This window comes from Trifolium pratense, linkage group LG3 (genome assembly GCF_020283565.1).
Source record: "Trifolium pratense cultivar HEN17-A07 linkage group LG3, ARS_RC_1.1, whole genome shotgun sequence".
In the NCBI taxonomy this organism is placed as follows: domain Eukaryota; kingdom Viridiplantae; phylum Streptophyta; class Magnoliopsida; order Fabales; family Fabaceae; genus Trifolium; species Trifolium pratense.
The window spans coordinates 9,073,332-9,099,735 of NC_060061.1; the positions used below are offsets into that span (position 1 = coordinate 9,073,332).

The following is a 26,404-nucleotide window of genomic DNA, read 5'->3' on the forward strand; positions in this document are numbered from 1 at the left end:
TGCTCAAATCCAAACCAATCCAATTAAAAACCGAAAACCGATCCAAAAAAACCGAAAACCGCAAAAAACCGAATAATTTTGGATGCATTTGGATGCCCTTTTGTAAAAACCGCTGGATCGGATCGGATTTTGGATTGATTTCTCAAAACCGATCCAAACCGAACCAAACCGCATACATATATTTTAATACTTATTTTTCTTTTTATTAGTATGATATATTACATTAACCAATATATATATATTGGTTTTAAATTATTTTATATATCTTGTAGTTACTCCAAATCCATATAAAATCCCATGGTTAAAACTCAATTGTCATAACGGCAACAATCCTAAATTTTTTATTGGTTCTTTCTCTTTTGCATAATAATACTCTTTGATTTTCTCTTGCAATCTTGAAAATATGACTTTCTAAACCGTCCACCAAGTATCCTATATATATAATTAGTTGTTTGCTTAATTTTCTTTTCAAATAGTTTCAGATAAAATATATTTTTTTATATTACAAGTATTTATGCATTGTTTATTTAAAAACCGAATAAAACCGAACTAACCGAACCGAAGTAAACCGCATAAAATTGGATTGGATCGGATATTTTTCTTGCTCATCCAAAAACCGAACCAAACCGCATGCTATTTTTTCTTTGGATCGGATGACTTTTTGCCTCATAACCGATCCAAACCGAACCACGAGCACCCCTAACCACACCCTTGCAAACATCAGCCTTTGCTTCTGTTTTCGAAATTTTAGTGGCTAAGTAATGATTTTCAAGTTTTACATTAGATTCTCAATTCTGATGAAGCATTTTGTCAGGTGCTAGTAAGCAAGAATTGATGTCAGGATAAGCTGTACACTCTATCAACATTACACAAAGCAACTGCAAATGCATAAATGGCATTTCCTTTCAAATAAATAAGCTCTACTACTAACTTTTGTTGTTATTTAACTTTAAGAGATAATGTTTTGTGAAGAAACAATTATAATGGGGGCGGTGGTGATGCTTAGTGGGTTGCTGGGTGCAATGGTTTTGAGGGTTGTGTGATCGGTTAAAGAAAGTGGAGATTGGAGAAAGAGAGAACCTTTAACAATAATGAATTTGATATTATTTATTTTAATTTTATGAGATGTAATATTTTACTTGGTTGTGTGTAAGAGTGTGTTGTTAAGGGAGTATGCATGCAAGAATTTCTCACAAAGTTGAGCATTTATTTCTTCTTCTTTTCTGTTGATTCGTTAATCCCTAACCATTCTTTTTTTGTGATCATTTTTTTTTATAACGTTAACCCCTCCAGCTTTCAGTCTCATACTGTTATTGTGTCAAAAAAAAAATGGGTCTCATACAATATTGTGAGCTTACTTTCTTTCGAGTATTGACAGAATTCGTTCTTCTCATAAATACATCCTCTCTCCAATCAATGTTTCAAAAACCGTTCTGCTAAACAAAGGTATGAAATATGAACAACTTCCTGTTTGTTCTCTTTCAAAGCTATGAAATATGAACCACCGAAAAAAACTATGAAATATGAACAAATACAACTAACTCTCACCTAACAATTATCTTGCCAGCACCCATCACGACCTAACCTTTTTAACACTACAGAGCAAACCGCCAAATACAGCATATGGATTCAATGAAGCAGGTGGGGTCGATTAAGCAACATAACAACCAGATGCAGCCAACACCAAACAAATCGATCCTCCACATGACAGCCTAAGTCCCACCATTGATATTCTTGTTATGTCACCCAAAAGGTTAACCCATATATTTTATATTCCTTTGGTCAGAGAATCTTTAGCTTCAAAAGCCTGCATTTAAATCTAACAATTTACTTGTTGCATATAATGTCCAAATCTTATGTATTAGTAAAGTGAAAGGAATCAGCAACATCAAAGTGCTTGGCAAGTTGCACGACCACGGAGCGCACAGCTTCAGAATTTGGTGCAACATAAGCAGGTAGATGGGGTAGGCAAAGTGGCAGATGTAATTCACTTTCCTCGGGCAGGCAGAAAAAAGATATCACGGCCCGGCAGAATATGAATCTGTAGATAAAAATGCACCACAATTCCAATCAGTAACTTCAATTTTAATAATGCCCAAAAAAGTAGGTGGCAGTCAACTGCAACTTTGACATTCTACAAAATCAATTACCAATCAAAATAAATGAATACATCGGCCAATTCATTAAAACAAAAACTACAGGTCAAATACCTTAAAATAAGTCGCCTTAAAAATGGATCGGTTATAACTTGTGCCCATACTAAATCCATGATAGTTGATGAGCAAAGAATTACTTCCCACTCAGAGAAAGCATTGGCAATTATGTTCTCAGCTTCATTGTAGACATCCTATAGGGTTAACATGTCAAATTAGACCAACAAGAGTTACAGTTGATTTGAGGAAGTTTAAAGATAATTTGTGTATACTTACTGTATCAGACTCATTAGGGATGAGACCAATCATTTGACAAAATGCTGATAAAGGAGCTGTCAAGAAAAAGGTAAATTGGCTTCCATTATGTACATTTACATCAGCTGGGTTCTTAAAAATCGGCCTTAAAGGTGAAAGAAATATAGCAGCCGTCTCTCCCCTTTCAGCACCATGTAATTCCTGCAATCATTTATTATAGAATAAATAAGACAGGTACGTAAATAACACCGGTAAAACAGCATCTTATAATTAATGATCCCATCAATTTCACTACACATCGAACATGGGACAAGCCAGCTCCCCCTATAAACTAGTACAGAGTCACCCTTAAGCCAAAAATGTGATATGCTTCTCATTCTTTTTGTAGCTACACAGGGAATGATAACAACGCCATTTAATAACTTAATAGTCTTTACAAAACTTCAACTCTATTCTTAGAAAGTTCTCCATTCCAGCTCAAATTAATGAAGAAAATCAACAAGGCATGATTCCCATTGCAAATGCATTGAAATTCCTCTTTAAATGTTATGATATACCGTCAGATTATACAGAAACAAACTAATCACTAACTTCATCATGCCAATAACATAGAAAATTAGATTTCCAGAATATACGGAAAAACTCCATCTGACAGTTTCCAGGAAACACATACACAAGTTTGGACAAACCTGCCTTGAATGCATGGCTGTTATCACTATCGATAATCAAGAAAAGAGGTTTCCGAGTGAATGGAATAAGATCGCCGGGGTAGAGGTTATTTGAACCTGATAATTCAAATACAGCATATGTCAGTGCAGCCACAACAAAGGTACTCGTTCCTTTTATAACATACAAATTGACACTAACCCAAAAAAGGCAAGAAAAACATATTAGAATTTGCATAAGTTTTCCTGGAACAAACTTAACATAAATTTGACAGGGAAAAGACTTTAACACAGGTACCCACCACTATTTCCCTTGGAACCAAACCACAGATAATTGTCATGATGACAACTTGATTCCCTCTTGCCATTATTTAGAGATTCTGACATTCCAGAGTTCAATTCGTCGGAAGACTGAGAAAGTGCTTTGTGTCTTGAATATTTGGATGACCCTCCATTATTAACACCAGCCTTCCCTGTACGAGTGATCACAGGTAATTAAGGCAACGAACCTAACATAAAATAGCGTGACCTGTAGACTGATTATTTAAACTTGAAAAGTTGGATCAAATGTAAACCTGAGGCTGAAAGATATACTAGCACAACGCTGTCTGGCGGCAGCTCCTCACAAATTGTTGCCATAACCTGCATACAGCATAAGTTCAATGTATGAAATAACAAATCACTACAGTGACTGGAAGATTGTGAACCGAAGGATATCAGCAGCCGTATTTAACAAGTGATCATTTTCGCAACGGTTTATAGATCAAATCATACATGACTGAAACAAAACAAAAAAGGTGACGCAAGTATGGACAAATAGACGTGAGAACATATTATAATATAGAGTAGAACCAACAAAACATGCTAAAAACAGATTTAGATGTCCAAATCTTGTGAAAGGAAAAGCCATAAAAATCTCATTCAGCTTATCAATTTTAGCAAAGAGAAGATCGAACTAGATATAATAACTTTCAACTAGGCATAAAAACTCAGTAACTCACTGCTATCACGTGTGTCACAGATGGACGATACAAGGTAGCCTTTGTAGGATTAGAAGGTATAGTTGGATCTGTCATATCTGCAGCAAGGTTCATGTCTATTATCCCAGAAGCTCCTGAATGATCAATCATGTCACCATTCTCCTTAGGTCTAACTATACGTTTTTGGTAGAATGATCCACTAGGCTCCCATTCTAAACATTGTATCATTCTATAGACGTCTAATGTAAGCTCAGCAAATTTGACCTGAAATGGAGGGTATATGAAGATTCAAAAGCTTCAGTGCCTTTCAAACTATAATTATTTATTAACACAAATTTAAGAACTTTGCAAGTATTGACCTCATTTCGATGATAGCTTGCTAAGAGTGCATCGTGAAATTTTAAAACCCTTTTTGCATGAAAACGAGCCACATAAGGAAGAGAAGCCTGATGAGAATCAAATGTAGCACAATAACGCATAGGCCTGAAGCTAAAGCCCATATCTGCTTTTGTGAAGCGGACAATTTCTTGCACAACTTGCTTCCATTCTTTAAAGTTAGTATCCTGAAAAGAAATCGTTTATACTCATCAAGTCAAACAAACAATACAAAGATATTTTCTTCCCTGGATAAATAGTTAAATACAAAGCATCAATGAAGTATACAGCACACTCAGATTGAGAAGCGGTAGCTTAACTTTCAAATCCGAAACAATAACCTCACGTTCAAATTTCAACAAATTGATGGTCAAAATATATGATATATGTAAATAGGTTTTTCAGAGAAAATAATCATTGCACCAACAATGTTATTCTGGAAAACTGGCCCTCACATTCAGTATAACATAGTGGAGTGCTACTTGAAACTCAGGTAACTCAAGAATTGATTTGGTTTTACGACGGGAGACCGTTTTCTTTAAAAAAATCACCATTTGATATTCTTTGATACAGTCAAACTGAAGTATCTCCAATAACCTTGGCGTAACCTACTCTACAACAGCATTGGTATCCTTCATAGTTCATACAACAGTCAGGTGTACCAAAAGAAAAACTAGCGACTAAAGCAAAAACGAATAAGACAGTCATCCAATCTAACTATTTAACGTATGCAAACTTTTCAATCTGTTTGTTTTAAACCCTAAATCGTTAAACTAGATATTACTGATTTCACTTATTAGTAGAGACCTCGTGCACTATCAACAACATTAATCAATGAAACATACATAACGTTACTATGATATGGAATTAACCACCATGCATTCTATCTGATACCAATAGCGACCAAGACATATCGACTACATGCATCAAATCATTGTTTTCCTCTATTGTATAAACACAAAACTGTTCTAATTCAATTGTAAAAAAAAAAAAAAAAAAAAAGCCTGTTCTATTTCTAATTGTTTACAGATGAAAATTACAGACTGTGTGTTTGGTTTTCGTGATGACAAAAATTGATTTTGAATGAATTGATTTTAGTTAAAAGAGAGTTGAGCACTTGAGCGTGAGGTGGTTTATGTTTGCATACAATACATTCACGTAAAAGTGAGTTGAACAAAAGCTACAAATCCTAGTTTCAAGTAAGAATCAATTATAGAGGTAAAATCAATTATACGCATCCAATATCAATTTTGCTCATTAAAATTGAAAGCAAACATACACTAATTCGAGTATTAAACAATAACCACAAACTAATTGATTTAAACAGCGCAGCTTCATAATTAATCTCGAAGTTAGAATGCTTCTATAGATTAACACAAGAAAGGAAACACGCTTATATACCATAAATTCATTTCTACTTCCCTCTAAGATTTTGTCAACAAAAACGAATAAAATAAAATACTAAAAAAAAAAAAAAGGAAAATCGATTATGACTATTTCACTTTCTATTCTCAGCGAAAACTAAATTTACCAAACATTCAAACCTCATCATCACTTCGAAACAAACGAAAAATTAAGCTCAAAATTAAGCTAAAAATTGAGAATGAAAACAACGAATTACCCGAAAAGTACTCTTACAATCATCAACCAAAGCCACAAACCGGTCCATGAGATGTTTAACCATCTCAGTCCGGTTCAGAATCAACGAAACCAACAAAAACCTTGCATAAAACCGCAATTCCTTAGACCTTACACCTAGATCTTTCGAAGAAGCTTCGGATCCTTCAAAATACCTTCTACTAAGTATAGCTTCATAGAAAACGTAAGCTTCAACAAGAAACCTAGTTTCACTAGCTCTCATATACTGACCAAAGTAGAGTTGACCAATTCGACTCGCGATCTCGCCGATTTCCCATCGTTTAAGACCGGACTGAATCAGCTTCGCGCGATTTTCTTGCTGGTACTTCCATAAGCGCGTGTAAGCTTTGAAAACCTTGTGGAAGAAGTGGTTTTGGTTTACGCGACCGTAAGCTGGTACGTCGCGAACCCTAGCGAATTTGTGGTCCGCGTTTTCTACCAGAGCTCGGAAAGTTTGTAGCGTAAGGTCGTTGTCTTCAGACATGCCAGATGAAAATGGAGAAAATATGAGAGAGGTTTTTTTCGGTTTTAGTTCCGGTGACGGTTATTGTCACCGGTCATCGGATAATTTGGAGGTGTGAGGAAAAGAGTTACCGGAAATTGCAACGAAATGTGTGTGTTGAGAATGCAATTCAGAGGAACGGTGAAGGGCGGTTACACTTTTTTGTCAACAAGTGTCAAGTACTGTGAAAGTATATAATATAATATAATATAATTTTTGTTGGGTACAAAATATAATATATTAAATTGTGGACTATACACCAATTTAATTAAATTTAGGTGACGTAAAAAAATTTTGTCTGATTTTAACTCACGGAAGGATATTGTATTATATATACATGTGATGAGATTCGAATTCGAATCCTGTTTATTTTATTTATTCACTTTAAGGGTGAAACTTCTAGTGACTAGGCTACTTGACAAAAAAAATTGGTCTTATTTTAACCTGTGAATTTGTTCACAGAAGGTTTGAAGACACTCAATCGGAAGGGATAAGATGGGAAGCAGTACGCCCGATTCACCATGTTCTACCAGTGTAGGGCCCAATATTACTCAAAAGCAAATATTTTTTTTTACTTCTTTGACTATTTTGAATTTATATTGCATTGATATAGTTTATCAATTTGAATGAAAATCTATTGTTTATTTTTAAAAAATATTGGTCAGGTAATCTCATTAGTAGAAATTCACTTTAAAATGAATAAAGCAAGAAATGTTGTGTTGGAACTCCGATTTTTATGTGTACAATACGATATTTTTACTAATTGAATTAAACTCACATTAAAAAAAAAAATTATAAGAAAGAAAGGAAAAAAATAGTACTGTATTATTTAGGTGTGGACGAGAAAGACTTACTTGGACACAAATCTAAAAAAAAACTATTTAGGCACACACTCAAAAAAATTTAAAGTTAGAACAAAATTGGCTTAAATGCAGTTTTACCCCCCTTGTTTTGAAAAATGCGGAATTTTACGCCCCCCTATTTTAAAATGCGGAATTTTACGCCCCCCTATTTTAAAATGCGGAATTTTACCCCCCCCCCCCCCCCATTTTATAATTTGTTGAATTTTGCCCCCCACCAAAATTCTGCACAAAATCTGCTTTTGAGCCTCAAGTTCAAAGTTTCGCACAGAACTCAATTTGGATCAATAATTCACAAAACTGATACCGAAACAACCGTAATCGAGTTAGCTTTCCACAGAATCAAACCCCACTAAATTTGGAGTTATAGAGAGAGATTAATTACCGTTTTAGTGAAGGTCTATCCAATTACTAATTATGCAGAAATCTGCTTGTGACCTTTAAATTCAACATCGTCTACCGAACGCATCGTAACTCCAAATTCGACGAAATTGAAATGCCAACAAGGGTAATTTCGTTAGATTTCCATGCATGTAAATAGTATTCAAAAGTGAGCTACAGGGTGAGAGGCATGACGAAAATACCAGTAGTAGTTTCATACGATAATTAATTTGAACATACATTCACTAAAACGGTAATTAATCTCTCTCTGTAACTCCAAATTTAGTGGAGTTTGATTATGTGGAAAACTAACTCGATTGCGGTCGTTTCGGTACCATTTTGGTGAATTATTGATCCAAATTGAGTTCTGTGCGAAGCTTTGAACTTGAGGCTCAGAAGCAGATTTTGTGCAGAATTTTGGTGGGGGGCAAAATCCAACAAATTATAAAATAGGGGGGGTAAAATTCCGGATTTTAAAATAGGTGGGGTAAAATTCCGCATTTTTCAAAACAAGGGGGGTAAAATTGCATTTAACCAAACAAAATTTAAATTATCACAATATTTAACCTTTTTTCATATAATTCTTTTTATACATGTGGGTGTACCTAATTAGATTTTTCTTGGGTTTGTGCCCAAGTAAGAATTTCTCGTGTATGGACTAGTGTGAATTTTTTCCTTCTTGCAAAAAAAAAAAATGTGAATTTTTTCTTTTTAAAAAATTGATGTGTGTTTCGCTTTTGCTTTTTTCTGTTATTTTAATTTTTCTTTTAATTTTTGCTGTTTTGAGAGAGAAACGAAAGGCATGATGAGTGGCATGTGTTATTAAGTTAAGATTTTGGATTATTTGAAGGGTGTGATTTGATGGAAGGATTGTCATTTCATCAAACAAATTTGTGCGCATTGTTTGGTTGCGGGTAAAAGTGGGAGGAAAGAAAGTTGGGAAGGGAAAGCATCAATTTGGGAAGGGAAAGCATCAATTTCAAGAAGGAAAATGATGTTTAGTACGACATAGTACAGAAACGAAAAACACGAAGGTTATATGAATTGCAGTTGCAATACCAATCCTCCCCTGATTTCCGTAAAACAAGGGAGTTTACACTCTAACCCACCACTTTACACATCATCATTTCCGTATTTAGTTAATTGCATGTTTCGTATCAAATAGCATTGCTCTTTCAAGAAACTTTTCATTTGTTTAGTTAGATGCAAGAGAAAATATGTTTAATTATGTTTTAGTGTTTTTATTTGTTAACATTAGTCTTTTTATTATTCGTCAAAATAAAATAATTAGCCTTTTTGTTTTAAAATATTTAGTTTTGATCTTTTCATCGTATTTTTTATTTGACAGAATCATTTCATCGTATTTAAGAATTGTTATTTACTAATTTTTTTATTTATATTAGTTACAATGATTTTTTTTTTTTATTTGCAATTTAAATTAAGAATGATTCTTTTTAATTTTTTTGTGTTTTTTATTTTGGTTCACTTTTAATAATTGAATAGGATCTCCTAATAGTTGGGGCGATTCTGGTTCACAAATTTTTCTACGAAAATTAATCACCGTTAATCATTGGTGGAAGCTTTTATTTTTATTTTTTGAATCAGGAAGCTTGATATTTATAACTTGAGAAACTCTTGTGTGGTCAAGAGTTTCACAGGGTTTGACGAGTCACATAAAATTGAAGAAAGATAAAATGAAAAAAATCTTGTGTCCATTCAAGCATTTCTCTTATAACATGATAACCCACAAAAAAATAGAGCAAGTGTTTCGTGTTAACTCTCTAATTTCCAAGGGAATGAGGTCAAATAATCTGGAGTTCGGCCATAAAATAAGTAAAATATGACCAATAATGTTCTTTTCAGGTATCAATAATTTTTAACACTTTTAGAGATAATTTGGCATCCATTTGGATACCACAATGTTCGAGGGAATGAATTCTACAGTTACACGCATAGGATAAGCATTTAACGCAAAAAAAAAAAAAAAAAAAAAACTTAGGAGAATACGAATTTGATTTCTAGGAGAGACAATTTTTTATTAAGTTTTGCATACCTTCCGGCCGGACTTTAGATTATTGTATTTTTTTTTTAAACTTAGTTGCATTTATGGTTCTCTATTTTTACTGTTTTGTCGCTATTTTATAATTTTAATTTTTTTTTTCTCCATCATATCATATTTCTAACAAACAAATCGATGATGTCATATATAATTTGATGATAAAAGAAAACTAAATACTTAATAGAGAGGCCAAAATTTTAAAATGAGAGAATGAATTTCATGAAATGGAATTAACATGAACAAAACCACATAAAACCATGTTAGCATTTCTCCTTTTTTACAATGAGACTAATAAAAGTAGTGGTAACTTGCTGTTTTTTTGTGTAAAAAAAAAACTTTTTTTTTTATATTTTTATTTTTATCCTTTTCAGTTTTTTTAGTAACTTGCTCTTATAGTTGCTCTTTCTGTAGTTTTCTCGATGTTTAGTTGCCTTATATTTATAAATACGGATTTTGCTAACGAGTATTTTCAGATATTATTTAAGCATTACATTTAAAAAGTAAAATATTTTAATTTTTAATATATTAACTTCATATATTTTCATAAAAAATTAACAAAAATTACTATTTACTCCTATTTAAGATGTTTAAAAAGTACTTAAAAATACTTAAAAAATTAAGCAAAAATAGCTTTTTATATTCATTGAAAAAGTAGTGTATTTGGTCTATATTTTAGATTAAATACATATGTTTTTCAATGAATCTAAAAAAATAATTTTTGCTTACATATATAAGGCCGTAGGTAGTACTCGTTAGCATTTCCTTATATATTTAAGGCAAATGCTAAATAGTGCCCTCGGGGCATTCTTTAAGCCCTTAAATAGTAAGTTTTTTATATAATTTTTATGGAAATGCGTGAAGTAAACGCATTGGAAATTGGAATGTTTAATTTTTTGAATAAAAAATTTCTTTTAATGGAATGCTTAAAGAGTGCCCCGGAGACACTCGTTAGCAAGACCCTATATTTAATGAAGCCACCACTCATTCATTACACTATAAATGCGGTTATAATTGGTAGGCCTTGATCGAAGCATTCATCATGGAATGGTGCATTCATCACAACATATTCATTTAATATTCATTTATTGCCTATACTTCATTTGTTCTTTTTTTCCTTGCAAAGAGGACTCAGTATGTAAAAAAGAAAAATTAAGCAACAATATAGAAGGGTAATACTAAACGGTACTTCCGAGTACTAGTTAAGCATAATAAAAAGGAAATAAATGACAAAATTAATAATAAGAGGGATTAACTTTTTACATTTTAAGATATTGAATGTGTTCTGGACTAGACTAATGCTAGTCCACCTAGACCCTCACAAAGTCCACATGGCTTGCCCAACCACCTCCATGTCAGCATGGCACAACCTCTCCACCAAGATAGGGTAAAATTACTACTCTACCCACTATCTAAGGGTAATATCTTGGCAGTCCCTCTTAATGGGCCTTGGCTAGTCTAGCCCACTAAGAGGACCTTTGGCCCAGAGCTGGGGGCTATAAATACTCTCCCTCTTGGGAGAGCAAGGTAGAACACTATTCATTATTGCAATTACTCTCTCTCTCTCTCTAACTTCTCTCTAGTATCTCTTTTGCTCTCTACCCTTACTGACTTAGGCATCGGAGCACCTGCAGGTACAACCCCCCCCTCCGTGGATCATCTGCTCGGACCTGCTGCCTACCACCTGCTCAACGGACTTCCAGCTGGCCTTCTACCTGTTCTGATCAACAGTTAAGATCAGTGGCGCCGACTGTGGGGATCTGAGTTCTCCCCTTCTTTATTTCGAGCAAGAAAACCAAAGAACAAAACCAATCAATCAATTTTCATCATGGCCAGTTCATCTCATTTCAACAATGACGTTGAGGACGCTGCTCCTCCATCTTCTCCCCGTCTGTCTCCTGCTCTCATCACTAACCTCCAGGCCCTCCCCGAGTCAGACCCTAGAGACGGGCAGGAAACTTCCTGGACTTCTGAGGACGGCGACTTGGTCGTCTTGACTGAGAAGCAGGCAGGCAAACGCCCTCAGTCCGAGCAGGGCAGATCAGCAGAGCCCGACTTGTCCGCTGCTTCAGTTACCAATGCTGAACTAGCAGCACTCATAGCTGCCCTGAAGCAAACCACCGAAGCTCTCCAAGGCCAGAATCGCCGAATGGACGAGCAGAATCTGAGACTCGATCGCTTGGAAAGGAATCAGCGATTCTCAAGGAACAACTCTCCCCCGAGGAGAACTCCTACTTCTCAATCCCCTCCTCGTCAAGAAACTGTCAGACAACGACGACCTGCCCTTGAGAGGATTGAGCAACCTGGCAAGAAAAGAGACCATGTCTCCCCTCCCCGCGAGGGTATATCTTCTCCAAATGTGAAAAAAGGAAAAATTGTGGACCGAACACCTCCTCGTCGTCATTCTCCCCAGGGACTCAGCTTGATGACCAAACAAGGGCAGCCAGCAAGCCGCAGCCATCACACTGACCAATTCTCCAGGAGCCCAACTCCTGATCGTGAGGGCTCACCTCCCCTAAACTCACAAGAGAGTGACGAGGAGGATCCCCGCTGCCCTTTATCTCACGACATCCTTCAAGCACCCGTCCCAAAGGGATGTGAGCGACCACCTCCTCTCCCAGCTTATGATGGACTTACCGACCCAGATGAACACATCGCATCAGTCAACGCTACCCTGAACTTCTTAAGGGTCAGCGGAGCAATTAGATGCAGAATCTTCCCAACCACACTAAGAAAGGGAGCTATGGCCTGGTACCACAGCCTAGCTCCTCGCTCCGTTATCTCGTGGATGGATCTGACCGACCAATTCTGCAGGCACTTCACTGCTTCCCGCAAGCAACCAAAGACGGAGGCAGTCCTGGACGCCATCTTCCAGGCTGATAATGAATCTCTCCGCAGTTTCATAGAGAGGTTCAACAAGGAAGCCGTCCAGGTAGAAACAACTGATGACATGAAGAAATACCTGCTACAAAGGGGCCTTAGGCCAAACAGTGACTTTGCAAGAGCCGTGGGAATTGAAAAACCACGCACCTTTAGCGACCTCCTCCTTAAATCTCAAGCCTACATCCAATATGAGGAACAACAAGCTGCAGATGCTGCCCGTTACGGGCGAGCAGGAAACAACCAGCCTGCTCCTCATTCAAATGCTGAACAGTCCAGCCGAGGAGGAGGAAGACGAAGAGGCGAAAGGCCTAGAGAACCCCGTGGACCTCCCAGCACTTTCAGCAACTATACTCCCCTTAGTAAAACTCGGGAAGAAATTTGGAAAGAGTGCAACTCAGCTGAGTTCACTAGAGCAGGAATTAAATTTCCAAGACAATAACCCACAAAGCCTGGCCAAGACAAGAGCAAATACTGCAAGTATCACAAAGGCTACGGCCATCTGACTGACGACTGCATCCAACTGAAAGACGCAATTGAAATTTTGATTAGAAATTGGCAAATCAAACAATACGTGAAGAGGGGCAATGCTCCCCGGGCAGAAGCTGCTGAGACCAGCAACACTGAAGAAGCTGCACCAGAAAAATCCGGGCACAAGCCAGTTGCCCTTGCCATCTCCAGAGCTGAAGACTTCTTTGTCCCTGACTACTTGGACGACACCTATGTCGCCCCCACACTGAGCAAATGGGACGCACTCGCCCAAGCTATGGTTATCTCTGGTGGAGGTTTTGACAAACAGACTGTGGGATCCATCAAGAGGAAATTTGAAGAATTGATAGATGGCTCCTCCAACCTGAGCGCAACTTTAGATAAACCGAAGGGGCAATCAAAGCCCTTAGCCTTCTATATGGAAGAGCTGCCCGGTGGAACTGCAAACTCCCAGATACCCCTGCTCATCAGAGTGGACATGGCATATATGGACGTCCGCAGGGTACTGGTCGACCAAGGAAGCTCCTGTGATATCATGTATTCCCAACTTTTCAAGACTCTGCAACTAGATGAAACCTACCTCACTCCTTATTTTGGATCTGATCTCTCCGGATTTAATGGAGCAACAACTAAGCCATGGGGCTATGTAGACCTGCTAGTCACCGTTGGCTCTGAAGAAACTTCAAAAACTATCAAAGTGAAATTCCTGGTAGTAGACTGCCCTTCTCTCTACCAGTGCATCCTGGGCCGGACAGCTATTGCTGACTTAATGGCTGTCCCTTCAACTGCCCACCTCAAGATGAAGTACTACACTCATAAAGGCCAAGTTGCGACACTGCATGGAGACATTGAAGCTGCAAGGAGAGTCTTCAATGCCTCCTCCAAAGGAAATGAATATATCGGGCAGCTCCCCGAGTCCAAGAAGTCCAAGGCAACAACTTCCCTGCCCTTGCCAGAAATCAGCTCCATCGACCTCGACAGCCGCTTTTCCAAACAGGAAAACAAAGATGAGAAGAAGCTCCGCAAGGAGAAGAAGGAAGACGACGAGGCAAGCCAAGAGCACCGCCGTCCAGTTCCAGACGGGGAGTTCGAGCTGATGCCCTTCGGAGAAGACCCGAGCAGGGCAGTGAAGATTGGGACTGGGCTCCCCGAACTTGCTAGGAAGCAGCTTGAAGCCTGCTTGAAGGAAAATGCTGACCTGTTCGCCTGGCACGCTTCCGAGATGCCCGGCTTGGACCCCAACGTAGCATGTCACCAGCTGACTATTGATCCTACTGCACTTCCCATTGTACAACGTAGGCGTAGGCAGTCTCCTGAGAAATCGGAGGCTGCAGAAAAATGTGTAAAAGACCTCTTAGAGGCGAATTTTATTTCGGAGGCCAGGTATACAACCTGGCTGTCCAACGTTGTACTCGTCAAAAAATCTAATGGAAAATGGAGGATGTGTTGCGACTATACCGATCTTAACAGGGCTTGCCCTAAAGACTCTTATCCCTTACCTTGCATTGATAGACTTGTTGATAATTCTTCTGGCTTTAAATTATTGTCTTTTATGGATGCTTATTCAGGTTATAACCAAATTCCAATGGCAGTAGCAGATAGAGAAAAAACAGCTTTCATGACTGAGTCGGGCAACTATTACTACAACGTAATGCCCTTCGGTCTCAAAAATGCAGGAGCTACATACCAGCGAATGATGAACAAAGTCTTCCGAGGACAAATAGGAGACATGCTCGAGGTATACATGGACGACATGATCGTAAAATCCCCCGAGGAACTCGACCATATCGTGCACCTTCGAAAGGTGTTCGAACAGGCCAGGAAATACAACATGAGATTCAATCCAGAGAAGTGCACCTTCGGGGTCCGAGCAGGAAAATTCCTGGGGTTTTACCTAACCGAGCGAGGAATTGAAGCCAATCCTAACAAGTGCAGAGCTTTTGCCGAGCTCCCCACTCCAAGCGATAAGAAGTCCATACAAACTCTTAATGGAATGCTAACATCGCTTTCCAGATTTGTATCCAAATCAGCACAACATGCACTTCCCTTTTTCAAATTACTAAAGAAAGAAGCAGTCTTCGAATGGACAGATGAGTGCGAGCAAGCTCTCCAACATCTGAAAAAGGCCTTATCAGTGCCACATGTCCTCTCACGACCAAGTGACGAGGAGGTATTATACCTGTACCTTTCCGTCGCCTCAGAGGCTGTAAGTGCAGCTCTTATTCGTGAGACAAACGAAGGGCAGAAACCAGTATACTTTACGAGCAAAGCCTTGCAGGGTCCTGAACTAAGGTACCAACAAATTGAAAAAATAGCCCTTGCACTAGTTTATGCTGCGAGGAGACTAAGACATTATTTCTTGGCTCATACAATTGTAGTCCGAACAGACCAACCAATCAAGTCTTTGCTTGGCCGACCAGATATGGCGGGCAGGATGCTCAAATGGTCCCTCGAACTCTCAGAATTCGACATTCGTTACGAGAGCAGAAAAGCTCTAAAAGCCCAAGTCCTAGCTGACTTCGTTGCAGAGATGACGATCTCCTCCCCTACAGTGGACGGAGCAGATAAATGGACAATCTTTGTAGACGGAGCATCAAGCGCTACAGGAGCAGGTGCAGGCATCATTCTTGAAAATGAGAATGGCTTACTAATCGAGGTGTCCCTAGCACTATCCTTCCCAACTTCAAACAACCAAGCAGAATATGAAGCATTCCTCGCTGGACTACGTTTGGCCGAGGACGTACAAGCTAAGGAGATAAAAATCTACACAGATTCACAACTGGTCGCTTCACAAGTGCTAGGAGAATACCAGACCAAGAATGATAACCTCTCTGAATACCTAGTGCTAGTAAAGGAAAAGATCACCAAGTTCAACTCTGTTGAAATATTACATGTTCCCCGCGAGCATAACAAAAGGGCAGATATCCTGTCCAAGCTGGCAAGCACAAAAAGGAAGGGCGGAAATAAATCTGTCATCCAAGAGATACTCCCTCGTCCAAGCATAGAAAAACCAAGCAAAGGTGTGGACATAAACGTCATTGGCGACAAAGACTGCTGGATGACTCCAGTATACAACTTCCTCGAGCACGGAACTCTCCCTGACGACCAGAAACAAGCAGCTGTAGTCAGGCGAAGAGCCTGCTCCTATGTCATCCTTGATGGAAAATTATACAGGAGAGGATTTTCCATTCCCCTCCTAAAATGTGTGGACGAGGACACAGCAGATTACATCCTGCGCGAAGTCCATGAGGGCATTAACGCCCAACACTTGGGAGGAAGGTCACTTGCCAGGAAAGCTCTACGAGCAGGGTACTATTGGCCTACTATGCAACAGGACGCCAAAGACCACGTAAAAAAATGTGACAAATGCCAAAGGCATGGGGATATGCACTTAGCTCCCCCTCGAGAACTAAAGTCTTTGTCTTCCCCCTGGCCCTTCGCCTGGTGGGGCATGGACTTACTTGGTCCTTTTACTAAAGGACTTTATCAAAATCGTTACTTAATAGTAGCAGTGGACTACTTCACAAAGTGGGTGGAAGCCGAACCCCTCTCCGACATAACGTCGCTCAGAATCCTGCGCTTCTTCAAAAGAAATGTGCTAGCTAGATTCGGAATACCACAGGTGGTAGTCACAGACAACGGAACACAGTTTACAGACAAAGATTTTCAAGCATTCCTTGTTGCCCTGGGCACCAAGCAGCACTTCACATCGGTCGAGCACCCCCAAACCAACGGGCAAGCTGAAGCAGCCAACAGAGTAATCCTAAGAGGGTTACGAAGAAGACTTGACCAAAACAAAAAGAAATGGGTCGAAGAGCTTGACAATGTACTCTGGGCCTATCGAACAACCCCACACTCCACAACTGGAGAGACCCCCTTCCGAATGGTATATGGAACGGAGGCAGTTATCCCCGTAGAGATTGGGGAACCATCTCGTCGGACTGAGCAACCTCTAGACGAGGAACAGAATGACGAAGCACTTCGAGAGGAGCTTGACCTCGTCGAAGAAATTCGGACAGGAGCTTCCTTAAAGGAGGCCACCCTGAAGCAGAAAATAGCTGCCCGGCATGACACCAAAGTCATCAAAAGAGAATTCGAAGTGGGCAGCCTCGTCCTAAGACGCAATGCAGACTCCCAGGATGGCAAACTTGCACCCAATTGGGAAGGACCATATCGTGTCATTGACAAAACAGAAAATGGTGCATACTATCTCGAGGACCTTCGAGGAAAGAAACTTCCTCGACCTTGGAACGCTCAGAAATTGAAACAGTATTACAGCTAAGTTATTGCCACACCAAAAAAGGCTGCTCGCACTTCAGAACACAACGAATCGAGCACCTTAAACAACGGAGGGCACCATGGCACACGTGCTCATCTAAAACCATAGCAGGGGAACTAATTCACCATAAGGGAAATGGAACTCCTGCTAGACGAGGATAACTCTTGAAACGAGCCCATCGTCCCTGTGCCACGGCCTAGCACCCAGCTCGCGATGGGAGGTTCAGGTTGCGAAGAAAGGTACACTAGCGTGCTTGTGTTCGCGTAACTTAGAAACAACTCTAAGTGCTTATACAGTTCCCTAAACTGTTTAAGTCAAAACAGAGGAGACTACCCTCAATAAAACATGCTCAGTATCAAGCAGGGGAAACCTCCCCGGCAAAATAACAACGAGCGCAGCATTCATAAATGCAAAAATATGATAAGCATACAAAATAGGCATAAAAAAATAAACAGGCAAAACTTAGCACACCAACTTGCTCGAATGAGCATACCAGCATGCCCAAACGAGCACCTCAATAACGGGGAGGTAAGCTCCCCGGCACGAAATTTAAACAACAAATTTCGTTAAGTTAAAAATGGGGACAAGCTCCCCGGCTCAGATTTTGAGCAAGAAATTAGCATAAAATTTGGCTAAGTTAAAGGTAGGGACCAGATCTCCCCGGTTGAAATTTTAAACAACAAAATTTCGTAAAATTTTCTAAGTTATTATTAGACGAGGAGGCTCCCCGGTTGAAATTTTAAACAACAAAATTTCGTAAAATTTTCTAAGTTAAAAAATGAGGAAACATACATGCGAGCAGGTATAAGACGAGCAGTTATAAACAAGCATAGATAAATAAAACGGGCACCTGCCCGGAATTGTCATAAAAATCAAACGGGGACAAAAGCCCACTTGTTCCAAAGTTACAAATCATGGCTCAAAGGCCCCAGAAATTCAAAAAGACAAAATAAATTACAATAAGAAGGATGAGGACATCTACTCCTCGCATCTATCTTCCTGCTCGTGCCCGTCACCCTGTTCGTCTTCATGACCCTCCTCGAACACCACCTCAGCATCTTCCTCATCTTCATCAGAGTCGGCCAGGCCAGCCGGGATAACAATTTGGCCATCCTTAACCTGCCCGTTCACATGCATTCCCCGGGTCACCAACTCCACGTCAGGATTAAGGCACTTGATTTGTTGCACGGCATTATCAAAAGCGTACTCAGTGCCCTCTACAAAGTCATGGGACAGCTGAGCAATCACCTTGACCAAGTCTGCTCGGGTGGTCAAGCCCTCGGCAGCCTTGTGCTCGTTCTCGCCCGGCGCCATAGCAGCATTAAGCCTTTCAATTTCAGCCCGAGCAGCATCCAACTCTTCTCCCCTTTTACGGTGCTCGTCCAGCTGGTCACCCCAGCGTTTTTGCTTCTCCTTGAGGTCATCCACAACAATTTTGAGCTGGTTGATCCGACCTTTGGCCCGCTCGTGCTTGGCCTGGGCAGTGTTCAGCTGCTCGAGTAAGGATTCCCGCTCGTCACCAAGGACAAGGGAGCTCGAGACCATTCGCACCATAGCAGCCATGTCCCGAGCATGCTGCTGCCTACGGACCTCTGGTTCCTGGTCAAGAATAGCAGTCCTTTCAGCTTCAAAGACCTCCGGAGGATACTTCTCAAAAAATCTGTCCACGGTAAAGCACCGAGGAACAGGAAACTTGCTGCATGCACCCATGCCCGCCTCCTCAACCGGGGGATCGTCTTCTCTTGTCCTCTTCGCTGGAGGAGGACGGGGAGCTGAGGTGGGGGTGCCCGAACCACCAACCGAGGTCCCAATAACCTGCACGGAAGGGGTCCCCGGCCTCACTTCCTGGGAAGCTCTAGCAACAATCTTCTTTTTTCCTCGGCCAGACCTGCTCGCCTTCTCATCCTGCTTGGCCTTCAACATGCGCTCGGCAATAGTTTCCATTTCGTCTGCAAACAAGTGACGAGCAAGTTAGTAAAAGACGAAGAATACATACAATAATAACAGAAATTTTTCTAAGTTAAAAAGAAAGGAAACAATACCCAAACACAATTTGACCTCCCCGGCATTTCTGCACTTGAGGAGGGTCCTAGTATTAATAAGACGAGGTGAGGCCTTAGGCACCGCGTGTTCATCTCTTATTGTAACTCCCTTACGAGTCGTCCAGACCCCGGGAGTAAAACCGGCCACAAAGGCCTTCAAATCCTCGAAAGCAACCATGTCCTCGGGAGACAAATCTGCGTCCCCGGTTGTATATTCCTTAGGCTCCTTCTGGAAGTGGGTGTACGACCAGCTTAACGGGAACTTAGGAACTGCCCGAACTATAACTTGCCCGCCGGCATCCTTACGGCAACACCTTGCTCGTCCCTATCTTCCTCCAGCTCCATTAAACTCTCCCGGGCAGATGGAGACTCTGGCCGGACGACATAGTACCTCTCCTTGAAATCCTTAACGGAATCCACAAACATCTTAAAGAGTTTAACATCCTCGTGATGCTTCAACGAAACCCAATTTTGACGAGGTGCTCGTCCTACTTCCTTCGTCGGCTTGCGCTGAATCTTGAAGATCCTAAAAAAGAGGGGAAGGCTGGGACGAACACCTTTATATACGCAGAGGTGCTCGAACGCCATTATAAATGACCAAGAGTTCGGGTGCAGCTGTGACGGAGCCACTTGCAAGGCTTTAAGAACACTGGCCGCAAAAGGGCTGAACGGCAGCCTAAGCCCCATCTCCTTGAAGACGAACTCATACATAGTGAAATCATGCCCGGCAAAAGACGAGCACACCCGTTCATCCTCCCCGGGTAAACGGATCGACCAGTGTTGGGGCTCGTTCGCTCTCCTCTGCTCGACCGTGGTATATAATCTAGGATCCTTGGGAGTAAGCGCCGAAGCTATTCCCCGGGGCTCAGGAGCAACCCAATCCAATGCAGGATCAGTTATACAGTCGACCAGCGTATACTTCTCCGCACCCTGGATTTCCACAACCTCCTCGGATTCTGACATTTTAAAACCTGAAATGCAGTAAAAACAAAGTGAATTCGATGACCAAATCCACCCTTTCACCGCAATTCAAGTGAAAGGGCGCAAGATAGGACGAGGACGCTGTCCCCGACCAAAGCCCTTTTCAAATGGCAATCAAAAGCAAACCGAGGAGGGTAAGGCAGGCAAAAACGGGGAGGTAAGTTCCCCGGCACTAAGGTTGTATAACGAAATTTCCTCAAAACTTCTAAGTTAAAGACGGGGAGGTAAGCTCCCCGGTATGAAATTTAAACAACAAATTTTCATGAGAATTCTTAAATTAAAGACGGGGAAGTAAGCTCCCCGGTTGAAATTTAAACAACAAATTTCATGAAAAAAGGTCCTAAGTTGAAAAAAGGGAGACAAGCTCTCCGGCATATTCAAACTACCTAAAGTTTGAAACGGGGAGATAGGCTCCCCGTCACTCAAATAAACTATCTAAAGTTTGAAACGGGGAGATAGGCTCCCCGTCGCTAGTCGTCTAACCTAAAGTTTTAAAGGGGAGGAAAACTCCTCGGCACTAAATTCATATGGTGCCCGGCACATTCATCTTAATGTTCATAAATTCATACAATCTTCATGTAAAAACGCCCAAAACTGGGCAGGAACAACAAAAAATGGATCTAAAGAACAAAATTTGAAAGAATTACCTTGAATATGAAGGAAATCTGAAGAACGATTTGACTAGTAAGTTGAAACTTCAGAGAGACTCACAATTGAAGAGAGAGAGTGAAAAGTAAAAATGAAATTCACTCTCCTCTATTATATAGACCAAGCCAGGAAAGTGAAGAGACGCTTTGATCCAATGGTCCTTACACTCCCTCGTAAAAATCAAAGCAGTAAATGCACCCTTTCACATCCCCAACGAAAAAGGATGCTCGAATTTCACTCGAGCAAGTCCTCAAGCAAAAGGCTGCGCTTTACAGAAAACCTCCTCGTTGCTAACTTCTTCGTCATAGCAACGAGCAACAATTCCTTCTTATAAATTATCTCCTCGTCATTAATACGAGCAACAAATCCCTCTCGTAGTTATCTCCTCGCAGTAGATACGAGCAGAATACTAAATATCCTCGAAAAACCACTTCGAGCAAAACATTGCAGATGCTTGCTACAAGCAAGGCTTTGACGAGCAACTTCCTCGTCCACTTTTGTTCAAGAGAGGTTGCAAGGAGATTTCCTTCTGCACTTGGGCACACATCTAAAAGTCATCACTCCTATGCCTAGGAGCAACGACTTGGGGGGGCTCCTGTTCTGGACTAGACTAATGCTAGTCCACCTAGACCCTCACAAAGTCCACATGGCTTGCCCAACCACCTCCATGTCAGCATGGCACAACCTCTCCACCAAGATAGGGTAAAATTACTACTCTACCCACTATCTAAGGGTAATATCTTGGCAGTCCCTCTTAATGGGCCTTGGCTAGTCCAGCCCACTAAGAGGACCTTTGGCCCAGAGCTGGGGGCTATAAATATTCTCCCTCTTGGGAGAGCAAGGTAGAACACTATTCATTATTGCAATTACTCTCTCTCTCTCTAACTTCTCTCTAGTATCTCTTTTGCTCTCTACCCTTACTGACTTAGGCATCGGAGCACCTGCAGGTACAACCCCCCCTCCGTGGATCATCTGCTCGGACCTGCTGCCTACCACCTGCTCAACGGACTTCCAGCTGGCCTTCTACCTGTTCTGATCAACAGTTAAGATCAGAATGCATAATTTATAAGATAAAATTTTCATATTAATATCTTTAATCAGTGACACGGGGCACTGTTTAACATTTTTCACAATAAAATTAGTGATAATAAATGGCTCAACTGGGCAGGACAAAGCAGGTTGACTTTTACACTATGTTCGGATGATAAAGAGACACTGAAGAGAGAAATAAAAGAGAAGATAGATAAAAGAGAAGTTGAGCACAAAATTTATAAAATTTGGATGAATATATAGAAAAGTGAGAAGAGATAAATTAATAAAAATGGTAAAATAACAAAAAAAAATTTTACTTCTTGATCTTGACACACACATGTTGCCTCATGTGGAAAGAGTTTTTTTTTTTTACCATTATATTTTTTTCTTTTTATCCAAACTTTTGTTTCTTAATGAGTTCACATATTAATATATTTTTTGTAACTTAACTATTTTAATGCATATTTTCTATTTCTAGATACCTTAATGGTATTCTAAAAAATTGTGAATAAAATAGGCATAGGAATGTTGGAGCCCCGTTTTACACCAAGTATATACACAAAAAGATTTAACCAATCTCAAGATTTAACCAACAATCTCTTCTCTTTAAAGAATAATATTCAAGTAAATTGGTATTGCAATAAGGAAAATGTTAACCTAGATAAATATTTTTTTTTTAATTTGGTATCCGGCCCTAGGACTGACTAATTTAAGAGAACAAATTCTATCATCCACTTGCGGGTGCCCCATTTAAAGCCAGGGGGAATCGAATATGAGATCTTGAGAGAAGTATACTCCAAAAATTCAAGTCAACACCACTAGACCAAACCCAAGTGGGTACCTAGATAAAGAACTTAATATAGTAAAATAATTTTTAATCGGACTTTATTTACTTAACGGTTGAACTCTAAATTATTGGATTTTTTTTGGAAAGAAAAAAATAAAATAATCAATGATTTATTTTAGTCTCCGCCCTGGTTGTTCCAATCATGTGCACAGTGTGGAAATCATTTTAATACCAATGAATTAGCAAGTCACACTATTGAAACATGAGCTTGGAATTTTTGTACAATATTGACCTGGGATTCTCACTAATCATTACTAACCTCTTTTACTTTTGTTTCCTTTTTCCTTTTAGATGTGGAGGGTCAAAAAATTGTGAAAGATTTGTTGTCCAAATTAAAGTAGGTAATCTATTGAGGTCTCATATATGCTCCAAATTAAACTATTTTGAACTATAATAATTTTTACTAGTGCTAGAAATGGGAAAGTGGGACATGTGTTAGATTGTATCCAAATTCCAAAATGGTTCATATATGATGAGACTTAGTAATAATAATATTGTTTTCTTGCATCCTAACTTTTAAATTAAAATGCTTAATTATAATTACTGTACGGGTAATTCATAATTGTAACATGCCAAATTTATATATAAGTTGGGAAGAACTAGACAAACCATCATGTGACTTTCTTTTGACATCATTGTATTCTTTATCAGCTAGTTGTTTGGGACCATCAAAATGAACAAAAAAACTCTTTCACAGCCACAACATGGCCCAAGGATAGTGAGTTCAGAAGTGTCCTACGTTGTACAAAATCTCTGCTAGAGATTCAAGAGAACAAAACCATAGCATATTGTTTACCTGTTTATTTTTTGTTTTATAGGATATATTAATAGTGAACATTTATTTTAGTTGAAATTTGAATTTTTCCAAAATATTAGTACAAATTTTGGAGTGTAAGGCATATTTAGAGCAGCTTCAAAATTCAAATACTAATACTTTTTGGGAATCTTAGATGCAATTTCAATGGAGTCATTTTTCAACTGGTTGACTTTCACATAAATAAAGGCAAAGGTAAATAAGAGGCCTAAAATTTATGAAGATGATGGCCACCATATTGTGTCCGACCAAATAATTCACCTTTGTTCTCCTTTATTTTTGAACCTATGTGGAATCTTCATCATTTAATTTGATCTCTTCATTGTTCATTTGCTCAACTATTTACAAAAGTTTAGACAAATGTATTTTAAATAACATTTATTTTAATATAAATAAATTAATAAAAAAAATATAAAATGACATTGAATGTTTTTTCTTTTTAATGTGTGCCTGTATCCAACTAAATTCTTGAGTATTATAGTGTCCGCCATTAGTATATTATTATAATTATAATTTACCATCTATAATGAGAATTTGATTTGTCGTATGATTTAGATCAACAATCAAGATTGTTGAATAATGTTAAAACAAATGTGTAATTTGATTAATCTGATCTCAAATCAACAATTATGATCAATTGCAGTGGGAAACTTTGTTATTCCCTTACATCAACAAATTCACAATTAATTCAAACCTATCAATTGTGAATTTGAATTCGGATTGCAGGTTTTGAGCTAAACCTTTATCATTTAAACTATTACGCAACTCTTTTGATGTCTGAACTCATACAATTGTGCTACTCATTTGGGAAATGAAAATCAATTTATGTAATAGTTGAGATGATAAAGGTTTAGATCAACACCCGCAATCCAAATTCAAATCACATATTGTTGATTCAATGACTTCATTGATAAACATTATAGGGGGAATGAGAAATATTAGTAGACAAAAATATTAGTCATCTCATCTAAACGCGGTTGAATAATGCAGCATATTTTGGAAATGTGCACTATATAGCTATTATATCACAATTATAATTATGAAATTTCTATTTCTTTTGAGAAATAATCAGCGTCCCTACTCGCCAAATCCAGCTTTGTCTCATAAATTAAAAATGATAGAACCTATTTCGTCTACATGTACAACTTGTATTTATTGTTTATAGTTATGGTTAGACATACAATTAGCTGTTAATTCCATTAATTAAACAGTTAAATCTGGGGAGTGGTTGCATCGTGAGTGTTTATTGTCTGTACTTGTTGGCTAATGGGTCCATAACTCCAAGGCATGGCGAATTATATTATATATCATTTTTATTTATTGAAAACAAATTATATAGTACATTATTATCATGAGTTACTTTTGTCATCCTACCGATTACTCACGCGTCATATTTTTACTCATCCGCTACTTAAGCAGCGAATATTATAATATGTGAAATTGTTTAGAAAAATGTCGTCTACTACTTAAATAACAGACATTGATTAACTAGTAGAATGACAAAAGGAATTTCCTTATTATTATTACATCCTTTTTCTCATACATAGTAAATTTTATTCTGATTGAATGAGATTAAATTGAAAAGCCTAATTGGGCCCGTTTCTTCTATAGTGGATTTTCAATTTTCAACGGAAGTCATTTTCCTCTTGCTTTATTAGGTAAAAAGCTACCAATATCCTTTCATGCTACAAGCCGAAGCATGTGTTTGACTTACAATTACAAATAATTATGTCACATTTTCATTCATTCACATCCTAGCTGCTAACCATATGAATATTTTGGCATTATATATCACAATAATTCATTTATATAACTCATCAAAAGATAGTTTATAACATATTTCTAACTCCATTCTAGATCAAAATACTCCGTGGTTAGGATATGGGACTCCTACGATTAATTCAACTATAGTGTGCATCATAATGATATTGACTCATATATAAAACTACTTGTCAAACTTTTGACTAGGACAACTCCGAGAACATTTCTTAGTATAGCACTTAAAAAATGATAATACTATTTTTCTTTTAAAATAGTTATATATAAATTTGAGAAGTATGACCTAATTTAGTTTTGTTTTCTTTATTTTCTTCTTTTCATCGATTAATTTATGATCTAGGATCCACTTAGATATAGTAATCATTCTCTGTCTATCCAATACCCATGATATTCTTTTTGACAACTTTCATATACAGATATACCCATAATTTTGAATTTTCAAAGTCAAATTTTGACTTTTTCCCCTCCCTTTCTAAGAATTTTTACCGTTCATAAATATACATACAAACAAGTGTCATGGCGTGACTAGAGTGAGAGAGTTAAAGAGTAGAGTGATAAAGTAGTCTCAAGCAAGATTGTACATAGATTGAGTTAGACCGATTTTGGCTAAAATCGAAAACCGAGCTATTAAGGGACGTGTGATTTGGGTCAATTTTAAAAATTGCTTATTGTAGCATTGAATCGGGTTGGTCAAATCGTTTATTTTTGGGTTGAATTGGATACTGAGTTGCCTATAATATTTTTTATT

General features: G+C 38.7%; 1 protein-coding gene across 2 annotated transcripts; it reads right to left on the minus strand.

Moving 5' to 3' along the window:
• Positions 1-1,371: 1,371 nt before the first annotated feature.
• LOC123917010 (protein SCAI) lies at positions 1,372-6,782 on the minus strand. 2 transcript variants are annotated; one of them, XM_045968612.1, is made up of 9 exons: positions 6,050-6,782; positions 4,413-4,616; positions 4,075-4,317; positions 3,649-3,715; positions 3,376-3,546; positions 3,102-3,193; positions 2,430-2,609; positions 2,211-2,347; positions 1,372-2,041 (listed from the first exon to the last, which is right to left on the minus strand). In XM_045968612.1, the coding sequence occupies exons 1-9, from the start codon at positions 6,548-6,550 to the stop codon at positions 1,855-1,857; spliced, it is 1,782 nt and encodes a 593-aa protein (XP_045824568.1). In that variant the 5' UTR covers positions 6,551-6,782; the 3' UTR covers positions 1,372-1,854. The 2 variants fall into 2 exon arrangements, with proteins under 2 accessions (XP_045824568.1, XP_045824569.1); XM_045968613.1 differs by lacking the exons at positions 1,372-2,041; positions 2,211-2,347 and having other exon boundaries at positions 2,461-2,609; positions 3,098-3,193; positions 6,050-6,759.
• Positions 6,783-26,404: the final 19,622 nt, after the last annotated feature.

Bases quoted from the DNA above. Each gene is read 5' to 3' on its own strand.
- LOC123917010 (XM_045968612.1), bottom strand. From the start codon at position 6,550: ATGTCTGAAGACAACGACCTTACGCTACAAACTTTCCGAGCTCTGGTA. The intron at 3,194-3,375 runs GTGGGTACCTGT...TTGAATTATCAG, and splicing joins TGGTTCCAAGGGAAATAGTG to GTTCAAATAACCTCTACCCC. The intron at 2,610-3,101 runs GCAGGTTTGTCC...AAATGATTGCAG, and splicing joins ATAACAGCCATGCATTCAAG to GAATTACATGGTGCTGAAAG.